This window comes from Prionailurus viverrinus, chromosome A3 (genome assembly GCF_022837055.1).
Source record: "Prionailurus viverrinus isolate Anna chromosome A3, UM_Priviv_1.0, whole genome shotgun sequence".
NCBI lineage: Eukaryota > Metazoa > Chordata > Mammalia > Carnivora > Felidae > Prionailurus > Prionailurus viverrinus.
This window is the reverse complement of record NC_062563.1, coordinates 55,635,796-55,650,079: the sequence shown is the minus strand read 5'-3', so window position 1 is coordinate 55,650,079 and position 14,284 is coordinate 55,635,796. Positions and strand designations below refer to the sequence as shown.

The following is a 14,284-nucleotide window of genomic DNA, read 5'->3' as shown; positions in this document are numbered from 1 at the left end:
AGGTTGCTTCTTTTCAAGGTATTAATTAGCCTAATTTTCATCAGAGTCCTGGTAGGACTTTTGGGGGAAACTCAGAAACTTTATTTGAAAGAGTAAATGTGCAAGAAGCAGCGAGAAGTGTTTAAAAAGAAATAAGAATGATGAAGGAAACTTACCCTACCAGCTATCAAAAGGCAGCAAAGGCTTCTTTGAATCATGTGGGGTAGTGGTGCAGTATTCCGACAGACAGACCAGTGGACCAGATTAGAGGACTCAGCGTCAGCATGCTTGTTGATGTGAATTCTAAGACAGTTTTTCAATTTTAAGATCTTTGACAACGGGACTCATTTTACAATTAACGTAAACTATGATGATCAGCTTTTTTTCCTTCTCTCTTTATAGAACATACAGGATAGGGCATCTTAAAATCTGGAACATCTTTAGATTGAATGAAATCTCATGAAATCAAATATATATACATGCACGCACATACATACTCACGCACTCACACTCATGAAATGAGACCCAATTCAGAAACCCCTCCAAGTTTTACAGTAGAGTCATATCTGCAGCCATGAGTTTTATCTTTCTAGGGCACATTCTGACTTGAATGCTTTAACGATACAGTGAAAACGGATTGCAGAGTAAAGTTCTAAATCTTGGAAGATATGCAGGATTTCATGAAGTCTATGAAAATGATGTGGGAGAAGTATTTAATTCATCCATAGCCATTGGCAAATAAGAATTTGGTTTTCTTTTTCAAGCTGAAATCCCTATCAAGACTTTCCTTCATAATTTATTAGAAATTTTGGTCTTCATTTTATGTATGTTCACTTAAAGTGGCCTATGTGTAATGTCAGCTATCCTCAGAAGACAGAAATATCCTACTTCTTGTACAGGTGGTATTTCAACAAAGCATAGTATCAGAAGAGTAATGGGATAATGACTCTTCGCTGGACAAAGTAATAACTTGGATTTCTGCCTCACGAACACAAATTTCATAGAGGTGAAATTTCTGCACATGAAAAAAATAAAAATTCCAGAAGAAAATATAGGAAAATAGTTTTTAGGAAGCCAGTCTTGAAGCATGCTCGCTCAATAGGAGTGATGTTGTCCCTGAGGTGGCATAAAAGGGTGCATAGGAGGTGAGAAAAGTCTGAGCTGTTACAATGTTTATGGCCCTCCAGAGGGCCACCATGTACATCAGCAAATATGCGGTGTATTTGTGGTATTGAAATTTCATGGAGACAGAGGCATTTAGAGCGGGAAATGTCTAACAAGGCTTCTTAGTAGAGGTGATAGTGAAAAACAGTCAAGAAATGGTGCCATGGAGGAAGTGACTGTGTCACACGTGCTATGTTTCACACATGCTATATATACACATGCTGTAGACACACACACATATATATACATTTTAAACTTACTGGTTATGAAAGACCTGTAAACCAAATTAAAAGGTGGGTGACAGATTGGGAGAAAAGAGTTTTCAACTTATGTAGTGGACAAAGGAGTGTACCTTTAACATATTGGTGTTCCCACAAATGGTTAACCAAGAAACAACTCAGTAGAAATAAGGGCAAAGGATGTGGAGTTAGGTTTGGTTTATGTAGTGCAGTGACTCCATTCCTCAGTTTATTTGGTGTTTATTAGATGTGAATGACCATCTGTATTTCAAAAGGAATTACACATAACACCTTCAGGGGCCCCTTCTGTTTTAGACGTTTAAACTCTCAGAGGTATGTCACCACAGAGTTGGAACAAATAATGTGGCATGGAAAAATCCATTTAGGGTTTTCCTTTGTTATAGTGTGCTTTTTCCTAACGTCCTGAATGTACGATGTCATTGATTTTATCCGTTTTCCTTTTAAGGAATATGGGGGCGTACTGTATTTACAGCCAAACTTAAATGTTTTTGTTCTAACAAGATTTGGGCTATTGTATATGTGTTTATTTAAAACAAGTTCTAGAAATTCTCATGGTGAAATATATAGGAATATGTTACCAGATATAAACGTTGTTTTATGTTAATGAATATGGAATTTTAAATATCCTGAATATTTACAAGTTAAACATGCTGAACTACGTATTAAAATACTATATATTAATGCTGTTTTGTTATTTTAAAAGTTAATCGGAATTACAGACCTGTCTTACCTTCAGTTAAATACAGCTCTTTGGGCTCTCTCTGTGTATATTTTTATTTTTGTTTATTTTTTTTCCATCTGGCTTTTCATTAGCAATCCAGTGGGGAGAAGATGGCCGTCCATTTCATTTTCTCTTCTATACTGGCAAACAGTCGTATTATTCACTAATGCACGTAAGTATATGACATTTATGATTAATAATATGAACCGTAAGGTAAGTGACTAATTATATCAGAGATTAGTCAGCTTCAGAACTTACCTTGTATGTTTCATATTGAACTAAAACTAAGACGTCTAGAGGTAAGGCAGTGTGTTGAAAAGCTTTATATTTTATTAATTCATTTTTGCTAATGGTAAACATCACAGAATTTATATCAGGGCGGTTTGACCTTCAAAGGCTGTTACTTCCAAATTAAGATCATTTTAGGGGATAGGTGCTCAGCTCAGTAATAAGGCCCGCGTGTGCGTCGAAGGTAAAGGGCGAAGCAGGGAAGGGGACAAGTATATGCTGCTGTCAGGGGCTGTAAGGCCTTTACCGTGGGAGAGAGTCCAATTGTTGTCTGTGCTTTTTGTTTATTCATACATAATTTTTGCTTTTCAGAAGCGAAGGCAGTGTAGGAATCTAGAATTTGTGACTCCACAAGACCTAAGAAATGATTTTATTACACTTTGACTTGCAACCGCATTCAAGTGTACTGGGACCCGCTTTTATTTTGTTTCAGAGCTAGAGGTGTCTGATGGCAGATTTGGGAAGTCCCTAGGGTACCACGAATGAAAGGCCTGGATGCTAATATCCAGTTTTCAACAGCAGAACCCGTTCACCATAAGAACACGATGTCAAGTTTTATTTTCTTCATTTTGTGATTTTTAAAAGTTGCGAAAACATTCACCGGGCTTTCCCCGTCTCCCGTCAGATTTCAGGTTGCTTGACTCCCAGGCACACATTCACTCTGCTGTTTCAGGACGCCCCGGTGTTTATTTGTGCGCCACAAACCCACAGGACAAAAATCCCCCCTTGTCAGGTACATTTATTTCTTGGGGAAAAAGAAAAAAAAAAGAAAACCTTCTTTTCGCTCTTTGTTGACCTTGGGCAAATGAGCTTCTTGCCCTGGCAGAAATGAAATGAATGATAAATGTAGAGGGTGTCTTTGCTGAGTAATGGAGCCGCGGCTGGCGCTCCGCCGAGCTCCTCCGTGCCGCCCGAGGCTGCCCGAGGACCCCTGCTGTTCATTTAAATAGGTATGTCAAATCTGCCTCCCAACGCCGCTGGTTTGATCTGTGGTAATATTTGTGAAGGTTCCATATGGACTTGAGCCCCCTGCAGTGCTAAGAAATAATGTACAACGCTTCATGGTGCAGACGCAAATTTTCTCTGAAAAGGGATGCGGTGCCGCATTTTAGCTGTCGGAGGGGATGATGGAGCTGACGCGCTCGGCCTGTCAACTTGTTACACGGATGGGTTGCACGCAGCGAAGCTGTGGAAAATCTGTGCCTTTTAACTTTTCTACTTAATCACGGTTGTAGCATTGCCTTTAGACTGTATGCTACATTAATTCTCTTCCTGCCTTCTGCCTTTCATCCCAAGTTTCACGGAAAAAAGTAAAGCATGCAGGTCTTGTAGAGGAGCCTTATCAAACAGCTGTCATCTGACAAGCCATTTGCATTTGTTTGGGCTGAAACTGAGCGACCCAAGGGCAAGATATTTTGTTGCATTCCATCATAATGAAGAAATTACACATTGCAAAAGAGGCCCAACTTTTATTTTGGCTGCCGTGTGTGTTTTGGAAAGGTACCGCTCCAGAAACCGGTCGGTTTCTCCGTAGATGAAACACTACCATAGTCTGACTCAAAGGTCGAATTACATTAATAAACGTGTTTTTTTGCTTGTTTTTTTTTTGTTGTTGTTGTTTTTCTTTTTGAGTAATACAGTTTGTGTCGCAGAGAGCAGAGTTCTTTGGGCTTTTTCTGTGTCAGTTAAATTCAGTAGTTTCGGTCCGGTTTATTTCGTCGGGGGTTTTGACTCCCCTCGCAGCGTGGGGCCTCGCTTACACCCGCGAATCACAGATCTTCGGGCTTAACTTGAGCGTTTAGTTCAGATAATTAGTAAAACCTTGTATCTCCCAAACTTTCTCGAATGGGATTTTAAGGTGAACTTCTGTAGGTAAGAAAGGATAAATGCTTTCCTAAACATACGCCAGTCACTTCAGCGTCATGTGTGGCCAGTTTTATTATGAATTCACAACTGCAGTCCTACCAGCCTCGTTTTCCAGATCATGCCAGATACCCTTTGTTGCTTTGAAACAGTACGTGACTGAATGAATACTCACTGACTGGCCACTTTACAGAAGTGGTTCTGTGGGGGAAGGCCGCACTGGGTATAAAGTAAAAGGTTCCAACTTGAAGCCGCTTCGTGTGTTTGCCGGCTCCTTTGTTCTGCCTTCTCTTGGAGGGGGGTGGATGGTGTTCCATTCTGTGGGAGAGCGAGCCCCGTGCTGCTGTCCCACGCAGCAAGGACTTGGCCCCCAGAGACCGAGGCAGGCACTAAACACTTCGGAAATGTATCGTCGTTGTTACCGTGTCCCTTTGGTGTAACTTCTTACCACGTGACCAGGTAAAAAGACCCTGAGCCGGTCTCGGTTTTCATCCTTGGCCAACTGTAATTGTGTGAGGCATGGCAGTCAAAACAAAGCAGAAACAGAACTCAAAAAAACCCCCCACAGATCTAGATCCTGTATGCAGTTCTGCCAGGAGACCTTTCTGACATCAGTTAACCTTTTTATCGTCTGTAATAATGCCGGTTCCTCTTTTGAGTATTTGGTCGCCGTTTGTTATGTGTATGGAGCTTATCTATTACCTTACAGCGGCTAATACGAGAGAGTCCTGGTGTGGCTTACGGTGAGGGAGAACATATAATGCTTTAGTGAACACTGTCTCCCACTGGCCTATCATTAGTCCATCCGGGCTTTGTGGAGAAGCGGGAGGATTTTGAGGGAAGATGAGGACGAGAAGAAAGCAATTTATTGTTCCCAGAAGTGAAGCATGATAGGAAAGCGTAAAGTGGAGGAAACGTGCCGATCCGTGGCAGTCTCAGACTTCGTAGATGTGTTTTACGTTCTAAAGGATGTTACCCCCTTCGTTGGAACTCCCTTTTTCCTACGGAGACAATGTATGTCCTCAGGTTCCTGGGGAAGTCAATAAAAAAAAAAAACACTTCCTTTACCCAGTAGTGAATAAGGTGTACCTATGTAATGTAAAAAGTATAGAACAGTACAAACAGGTCGTGTCTTAAGCAGTAAAAAGTGGTTTAAGGAAGAAGAAATAAGACACTCAGGGAGTTTCTCCAAGGATGGTTGAGTACTGAAAAGGGAGCTCCACGCTTGCTTGGCACTGGCTCATCTGTCTTTTTTCACCCAAAATGGATGGCTTTCCATTTCCTTAATAGCCATGTGACGAGTAGCACTTGTATACTTTTCAGACATGATTTAGAGTTTCAGTTTAGGGTTTCAGCCGCGGCAGGAGGAAGCAAAGGGAGAATGAGAGAACTTTCCTGAAACAGCCAAGCCCAAGTGTAAAGGAAAGGGAAGAGTTTTTAAAGAGAATACACGTGTTTGTGCAGAAAAGAAAATGCTGTACCGTGGACCGACTGAGCTGGGAGTAGCCGAGGGCTAGATGAGGAGGACCACGTGTACATAGTTAAGGGACGGGCCAGAAGGGCGGTCTGCCTTTGGGTCGGCCAGCCTGCCGGGGCTACGTACCCCTTGTCCACAGCAGCCGGAGCCTGGCCAGGCCGACCGTGCTGGTGGCAAAGAAGGCTGGACCCATGTGCAAGACAACTGCACCTGCAGCCTGGACAGTCATGGTCGAGTTTGGGCAGGGCCTTTAATTGTAGGGAAATGTGAATTCCGGGTCACTCGTTAATGCAGACACACGCTTTTGAAAAATTTTAAGTTCGCTCACTAAAAGTGAGTTGAAAACTATTTAAATTTCATTACGGGAGGTGATTATTTGACTCTGAAGTGGGAACCCTCTGTAAAGATGATTCGTTAAGTCCAGACGTGTCTACTGCAGCCTTTCCCAAAGTGGTTGCTGAGAAACACAAGTTTATCAACTATTCGTCATGAGAAAGGTTCTGAAACTGAGTGAGTTTGGCAGTGCTGCGTATTGCACCCTGGGGAGCTCTAACAAGGAGCTACGCTGCAGCACGATAAAGTCCTTCGGGAAAGAAACCTGTTGCAGTGACCCACTACTGCTCAAACAATGGGTCACGGAACCCTTCCTACCCACAACACCTGTTAACGCCCCATGAGACCAGTACTTGGGAAAGGTGGCACTGATGTTGCAAACAGGTGTCAGATACATTAGGCATTTGCTGAACTTTGACAGGAGCCCCCTCACCCCAATTTTTAAGATACGATTGTGCATCTCTAAAAACGGCTCTGGGAATTACGCATCTTATAGAAACCTCACGTTCAGGACTAGTTTGCAGTAAACAATGGATGATTTTCAAAGTATTTCTATAAATTGAAGGAATTACATGGCCACATAGGGAATTTGTACCCAAAAAAGTATGAAACTAAGGAATAAGTAGATCATTATGTATTTAAACTATTCTGCTGAAGTGAAAAAAAAACAAAAGGTTAAAATTTGAAAGAAAACCAAGTAATTCTAATCCTGATAACTTATGCATAAATGGGATTCATTTGCCTTTTGAAGGAAGGCTGACTTATTTAGAAATTCTCTGGTTTATTTTAAATGACTTCAGTAACCTTCTGTGTTCATAAAGCGCAAGAACAGCAGCCTCAGAAGCATGCGGCTTCATTATGTGAAGATTCCAGACTCCCAATAAGCCAAAGTCCTGGGGACTTAGTATGACAAAATTCTCACGTCGTTTACATCTTCTTTGTAACCCTGTGGTGAATATTTAAAATTTTTGATATAGTGTCCTTATCTTTAAAAATGGAGTTAAAATCGTGATCCTCCTCACAGTGAGGTATTATGAAAGAACTCCTTTAAAACTATGCCAAGTGCTGATTTTTAAAAAGCTCCGGATTGGTGCTGACATTATCTCTGCATGCTCTTTTAAGACTCTGTAGCTCTATTGTGTTAACAGAGTGATAGCAAGGGTCTAGGGTAGTATGTCACCTGGAATATTAGGTAAATAGCGGTAACTGTGACAAATGAATTATATATTATGTTTGTTTCATTTCATTTTGTATATGCCAGTAGCCAAAAAATTGAGAAGATTGCTAGCTAGGGAATTGAATTCTCTGTGGGTTTTTTCTTAAACAACATATTTTAAGTCGGTTACTTTTCTGTTATTTAACTAGTATCTAAGACGGTAATTACTATTAGTTTATTATTGTATGTTTTGGGTATCAAAATACAGTTGACTTCCTATACCACCCCCACAAGAAATTTTTATTTGTTTACCTTGCCTAAAATTGGAATTTCTACATGATTAATACAGCCAAAACAGATTTTAGAAGGATACTAAAAATCATATTGCTTATGCTCGGGGAGGGCTTGGTTTAAGTATCCTTTTTCTGCAACCTGAGCATCTGGTATTTTCAAATTAGGCACCTTCTAAATTTGACTCATACATTATGGAAATCTGATGACACGAGGGGTGGATAGGCTTGCTTTGATTTTATGAAATATTAATCATAGCTGTGATTAATGATTCAGCATTTCACATCTGGGTTATTCCTGTCATATTTGAAAATTATACTATTAAATACAGTATATAAACTTAGTGTAGGTGGGGTCACTCTGATTCTCTAGTGTCCTTTAAAAATTAAGTGGAAACTTAACAATATACCAGAAGCTACCAGTGATAATCTGTGATGTTGACAGTTCCTGGCATGTTTTATACCCTCAGGGATTTTTAGATACACGTTAGTACACATCTCTTCAGGGAGTTGAAGCTATACAATCTACTTTCCAGAGAGCTGTTGTCTCTAACTAACCAAGATAGAATCTCAAGAGCGGTTTTATAATATAGAGAAGAGAAAGAATAAATAGAAATGGTACACCGGTAAAACTGTTTCAATTGTTAGACTCTTGAATGCCACACCTCCCCCCGCCCCCCGGCCCCCCGCTGTCACTTCTTGACCGTTACTACAGGTCAAGCACTGTGCTAAGTACTTGACGTGTGTTTTCCTGTTTGAAGAAGTATATGGGGTGGTGTAATGAGAATCGTGTAAATCGATGGGTTACAACCATCAAAGTATAAGCATCTGCCCTAAATGAATAGAATGTACTGTGTTTGAAATGTGGCATGTACTTTTCATGGGTGTTTTTTTCATATTACACACTTTTTTTCTGATTATTTCACTTGGACTATTTAACAAATTATTATGGAGCTAAATATAACCCTGGAAGGTAATAATAGTATAGTGAAAAAAAAATGGGAAGAAGAGTATGGGCCTAAAAATTGGCCCAGAGTCACTGGAAAATGGTGGTGACTTTAGCAGCCTACACACTGACTTGAAATTTGACTATGAGGGGGCGCCTGGGTGGCTCAGTGGGTTGGGCGTCCGACTTCAGCTCAGGTCACGATCTCGCCGTCCGTGAGTTCGAGCCCCGTGTCGGGCTCTGGGCTGATGGCTCAGAGCCTGGAGCCTGCTTCTGATTCTGTGTCTCCCTCTCTCTCTGCCCCTTCCCCGTTCATGCTCTGTCTCTCTCTGTCTCAAAAATAAATAAAAACTTAAAAAAAAAAATTTGACTATGAGGCAGGCCTATTATTATTATTATTGCCTTAGTTATTACAGAAAATAACAAAAGAGCCTTACCAGCAGGGGAGGGCATCGTTATTACTATTGTTGGTGTTCTCTTGGACAATTTTTTTAGCTGTGTTTGAAAGATACAACGTGTCTGACTTACATATTCTCAGAATCTCCAGACTCTGGAGCAGACCAGAGAGACTGGCGCCATCCCTTTCCCAGACGCCGAGGTGCGGCAGCGTGGCTGATGTCCTGCCTGCTCACGGGTTCGTGCCAGGTGCACGGTGAGGTGCTCTCGGCACCGTGTCTGTTCTGCTGCGTACAAGTGGGGCAGGATTCGTTTTGTAGGTTGTTGTTTCTTCCTTTGGTTTACCTGTTCCTTTATTTGACCTGTTCAGAGCACTTGAGAATTACTTTCTAGAAACAGTTGCACAGAAATGATTCTGATATGGTGGCATCCAGCTGGGGTCACAACCCAGTATCTTAGCCTTTTAAAGTGAGTTAAAAGCACCCACAGCACAGTCAAATGAGGCTTCGCCATAATTCTTGCGAGAGAAGTGGTAAACTTTTGTTTTAAGTTGAGTAGCAGGCACACATGCTACACGTGGGTGGTTCACATTTGCCTTTGCTTTCTTTGGGGTAGACTGCTGTAGTTGTGCCGCTACAGGTGATACATTTGTACTTCGGATGTAGTTGTAGACATTGTTACGCTTAATGTGCACGCTAGAGTACGATTAACTGATTCTGTCCCTTCGCTGTATTGTGTTGAACTAGACTCTTGGTACTTCTAGCGTTCACATCCAAACTGCAGTGTATATCACTTGGGCTCATCATTAAAACAGGTCACTGGGCGCCCCCTCAGACGTTCCTCATCTGAAAGTACGGGCTGGGACCTGAGAAGTTGTATTTCTAACCAGTGCTAGGCTTGTGTGCTGCTGCGTCTTCCCTGGGAATTTACCTTTGAATTACTGACCCAGCGATGGTTTCACTCTGTTTGAGATACTCACGTACACTGTTAATGTACACACAGGTACATACACAGACCGGGGCAAAGGGACACGTACCCTTTTACTAGAACAGACTCTGTCAACAACCTTGTGACTGTGTGTGTGTGTGTGTGTGTGTGTGTGTGTGTGTGTGTGTAAGAAGTCACATCTCACAGGGGCACCTGGGTGGCTCAGTCGGTTGGGCAGCCGACTTCGGCTCAGGTCATGATCTCACGGTCCGTGAGTTCAAGCCCCGCGTCGGGCTCTGTGCTGACAGCTCAGAGCCTGGAGCCTGTTTCGGATTCTGTGTCTCCCACTCTCTGACCCTCCCCTGTTCATGCTCTGTCTCTCTCTGTCTCAAAAATAAATAAACGTTAAAAAAAAAAATTAAAAAAAAAAAAGAAGTCACATCTCACAAATTTGGAATTCTCAAGACTGAGATATGAATGGACATATCCATTGGTAATAAGCTGTGTCTTCATTACCTGACATTAGCTAATGATATTGGAAGGGGTCATTCTCAGCAAGAAAATAAAAGTCATGTCACCTCCATCTCATGCTTTGAAAATGTCTACTCATTGGGTATCCGTATGGTAGATGATGGTAAATTATCAATGCGTGGGGGCGCCTGGGTGCTTCAGTTGGGTAAGCGTCCGACTTTGGCTCAGGTCATGATCACGTGGTTCAGGAGTTCGAGCCCCGTGTCAGGCTCTGTGCTGGTGGCTCGGAGCCTGGAACCTGCCTCAGATTCTGTGTCTCCCTCTCTCTCTGCTCTTCCCCCACTCATACTCTGTCTCTCAAAAATAAGTAAAACATTTAAACAAAGTTTTAAAAATTATAAATGAGTACACACATAGTGGATGTGAGTCCTCAGTTAAATTTGCTCAGTCAAAAAAACTGGGAGACAATTTGAGTGATTCTGCTTTTGTCAACTCATTTCTTGGAAAATGTATTTTCTAGATAATCTTCATTGCCAGATTATTGCTTTTTACAAGTTCTAACAAAATGGCAGTTTTTCCCGTTTGCATTATAATTTAACAAGTGACATAATACTCAGTCTTTGTTAGAAAGTAAATTAATGGGAAGAAATCAAATAATGAAAAATAAACGTAGTAGCAAACTTTTTAAGATACAGACTAACATGGTGAGGACTTAAATATTATGTAAATATTGAATATTAGATAAGTAGTTCAGCTACAAATGCCATAACTTTTATTGGTTCATTCCCTAAGTTTAAAGTGCATATTGCTATATAAATTATGATTTTTTTTTTTAAAGGAAAATTTTTGGTCCTACTCGTGGAACTTAAAGGAAGATAGTTCATAGCTTTGTTTTGTTTTTACCAACTTCACTGGAATTTTTTTATATAGAGTTCTTTACAGAGTAAATTTCTTACAGGGTTATTTAAAAATCAGTTAAAGTATGGCACTGCGTGTGATACAGAAATCACATTGAAATTACTGTCCTTTAGTTTGAATGAGAAATAGTATAATTAAAAAGCACTTTCAGTATTATTTGCTGTGCAGCTAGATTATGTGAGGTCACTTCTGAAATGAAGCCTGCTCACAGGGAAGGTAGGAAGTAGAAATAATGTACTGTATCTCTTATTTTAGTGTGTATATTTTATTTGCCACAGGAAGCATATGGAAAGCTACTAGATGTAGAAAAACGTCAGAATCAGTTGCAAGCCAAAGGTCTATTTTCAGAAAAAACTAAAACCAAGTAAGTTCTTCTCTTGCATTAAAACACATGAAAAATTTGGGGCTCCTGGGTGGCTCAGTCAGTTAAGCGTCCGACTTCGGCTCAGGTCATGATCTCACAGTTCCTGGGTTCGAGCCCCACATCGGTCTCTGTGCTGACAGCTCAGAGCCTGGAGCCTGCTTCGGATTCTGTGTCTCCCTCTCTCTCTGCCCCTCCCCTGCTCATACTCTCTCCCTCTCTTCAAAATAAATAAACATTAAAAAAAATAACATGAAAAATTTGAATGAAAAACATGACACTTGTCATTGGTGTTTTTAGGCATATTTAAAGGCTAGGAATTTGTTTGCTATTTCAGCATTAATCATTCAAGTTAGGAGTCAGAATAATAGGTGAGTTTTTTGTTTGGGGGGAAGTTGATATTAAAGTTAAATCTGCATTCCAGATTTATGTATTAAATGACACTTAATTTCTATATTTGAAGATGATGTCCTTAGAATTTTTGTTTATATAGCTGCCTATTCACTGAAATACCAAAAACAAAGATTTGGACTTCCATGTGGCAGTGGAATCAGATTAGATCTACAGTGAAAGACTGTGATGGATTAGATCTGTCAACCTGGTTATTTTGGCCTGTTCACTTAACTTTTTCTTAGGCAGAAGACAAGTGTTTGAGCATCCCTTGTTTAAGTCGTAAATCCTTCCCCTAGCTCTTTGGACTTAATACTACTTTAGTCCATTGACAGGCTAACTTTGTGTCCATAACTTCTCTTTTGAAGTGAATTATGAAAAGTAAGCACCATTTAAATTTTTAAGAACCCTGGTACCTTTTAGTATCACATGAGTTCCACAGTGGCATGTTTAAATCCTCAAACAAAACATTTGCTAGACTGTGTATCTTTATTCTGAGGTAGAATAAGGGCATGAGCTAACACTTCTCAAAAATAGTTTACTTGGCTTTTAAGGCTTTAGAATACAAAAATTTGTTTTCTAATCAAGAATCGCTACTACATGTGTGATCTTTTGTGATACAACTCTAATTGCATGGTTAATTTAAAAGAGAATATATGTGATATTTTAACAGAGACCTGATTGGCAGCAGATGGCTGATTAAGGAGGAACTAGAAGAAATGTTAGTGGAAAAACTGTCAGATCAAGATGTGAGTAATTAATCTTTTAAATTTAAGGGGACCTGTGCCATAAGAATGCAGACAATTGCTGTATTTAGGATCGTCATAGTAATGTTTCTCAGACGCAGGTGTTCCTAAGACAGTTTTCCTTTCTAGAACATATTTACAGCTGATGTCTGCCACAGGGCCTTACCGTGGTCAGGAAAGTGACATGCCTGGTGTCTAGATCCTCGTGTGTAAGTGCCTTGGTGTGCTCGGCCAGTTGTTCTAGGGGACTGTGGCAGATGTCAGTTTTCACTTTCTCCGGTAGAGCAGATAGCTGATTGTATAAGCTAATGGTAAGTAGAAGGAATCCTCAGAGGTTAAGTCAGAAAAGAACGGAGCACACGGTTGGTTACTTTCATGCAGTGTGCTGCTCCCCGGCTGACCCGCGTGCAGGATCTGTAAGGACAGTAGTTTTCATCTTGGAATCTGTAACACCACCTGCATCAGTCATTTGAAATGCTGGTTAGAAAACGCGGTTTCCCAAGATTCAGACCTACCTCAGAATTTCTAGGGGTGTCCTCCTGGAATTCCTATTTTTAATAGCTCCCTGGGGAGTATTCTACCCTATAAAGTTTGTGCTCCCGCATTAGGTTTTAATTGGAGTCTTTTGCTAAATGTTATAATACATGCCAATGTTATCAGAGGAAATTTGATGTTTTACATATGTGGGTGTTCCAAATTTAGATTATTCTAGAAGATTTGAATGTAAATTTCACAGATTGCTCCAAGAAGGGTTTTTTTCTTCCATGGCACTGGCTAACATTGTTAATACCTTGCCACCCGTGTTGATTTTAAGTCATGTACTTAAATTGCTCTTTTTCTCATTTAACATATTGAAGAAATTAATGATTTGGAAACGTTGCAATTTGCTTAACAAGGTGTCAGGCATTTGGTGAGCGGTGGATCTGGAGTTAATTTCTAATATCCTAACTGCCAAGTCGGTATTGCTGCATGGATCTAACTGAAAAATCTCTCTTTGCTTCTTCATTGAACGTGTCATTTCATTGTGTCCTCTGTTTTCTGGCTGCTTTGATCTTTATACTACAAGTTTGGGGTTGTTAGTTTTTTGTTTGTTTGTTTTCTCCCATTTTGAAGACATCCCAAGGACTTCATTACAGGTACGCAACAGGAAAGACAAAACAAATAGATACATTTTATATACATGTGTATATATATATATAAAATACGTGTCTATCACATGCATAGATGGTATATGTAGTGCATACGATAGTCTTCTATACTTTTAGGGTCCTGGATAGCAACAGAAATCCTGAAACGGATGGCTGGTATCCAGATGAGGGAGGCAGGGACTTCTTAAACCTTCACCCTGGTCCCGGAGAAAGGCCATGCTGTACTTGTAGGTACTCCTTTGTACGTTCACAGTCAGTGTGTGGTGGGATTGAGAGAAGCGCTGAGAGCCAAGGACGCAGGCCTGTAAATGGAGGGCGAGAACGGAGCTTTGTCAGGCCGGTACCACAGGTGGCAAAGTATGTCACCCTTACTCAGAAAACTCCCTTCTCTTGTGCGGTAACAGCACAGGAAGCAGTCATTGGAGCCATCTGTTTAATCTTACTGGTGAG

The 14,284-nt window shown here is 40.7% G+C and overlaps 1 protein-coding gene across 1 annotated transcript in view; it reads left to right on the top strand.

The window, feature by feature from the left end:
• Positions 1 to 14,284, top strand: part of MRPS9 (mitochondrial ribosomal protein S9) — a 65,872-nt gene that overhangs the window by 42,423 nt on the left and 9,165 nt on the right. Inside the window, exons 5-7 of the mRNA XM_047852910.1 lie at positions 2,217 to 2,296; positions 11,468 to 11,553; positions 12,614 to 12,689. Of these exons, the coding sequence (XP_047708866.1) occupies positions 2,217 to 2,296; positions 11,468 to 11,553; positions 12,614 to 12,689 (242 nt within the window). The remainder of the gene's footprint in view (positions 1 to 2,216; positions 2,297 to 11,467; positions 11,554 to 12,613; positions 12,690 to 14,284) is intronic.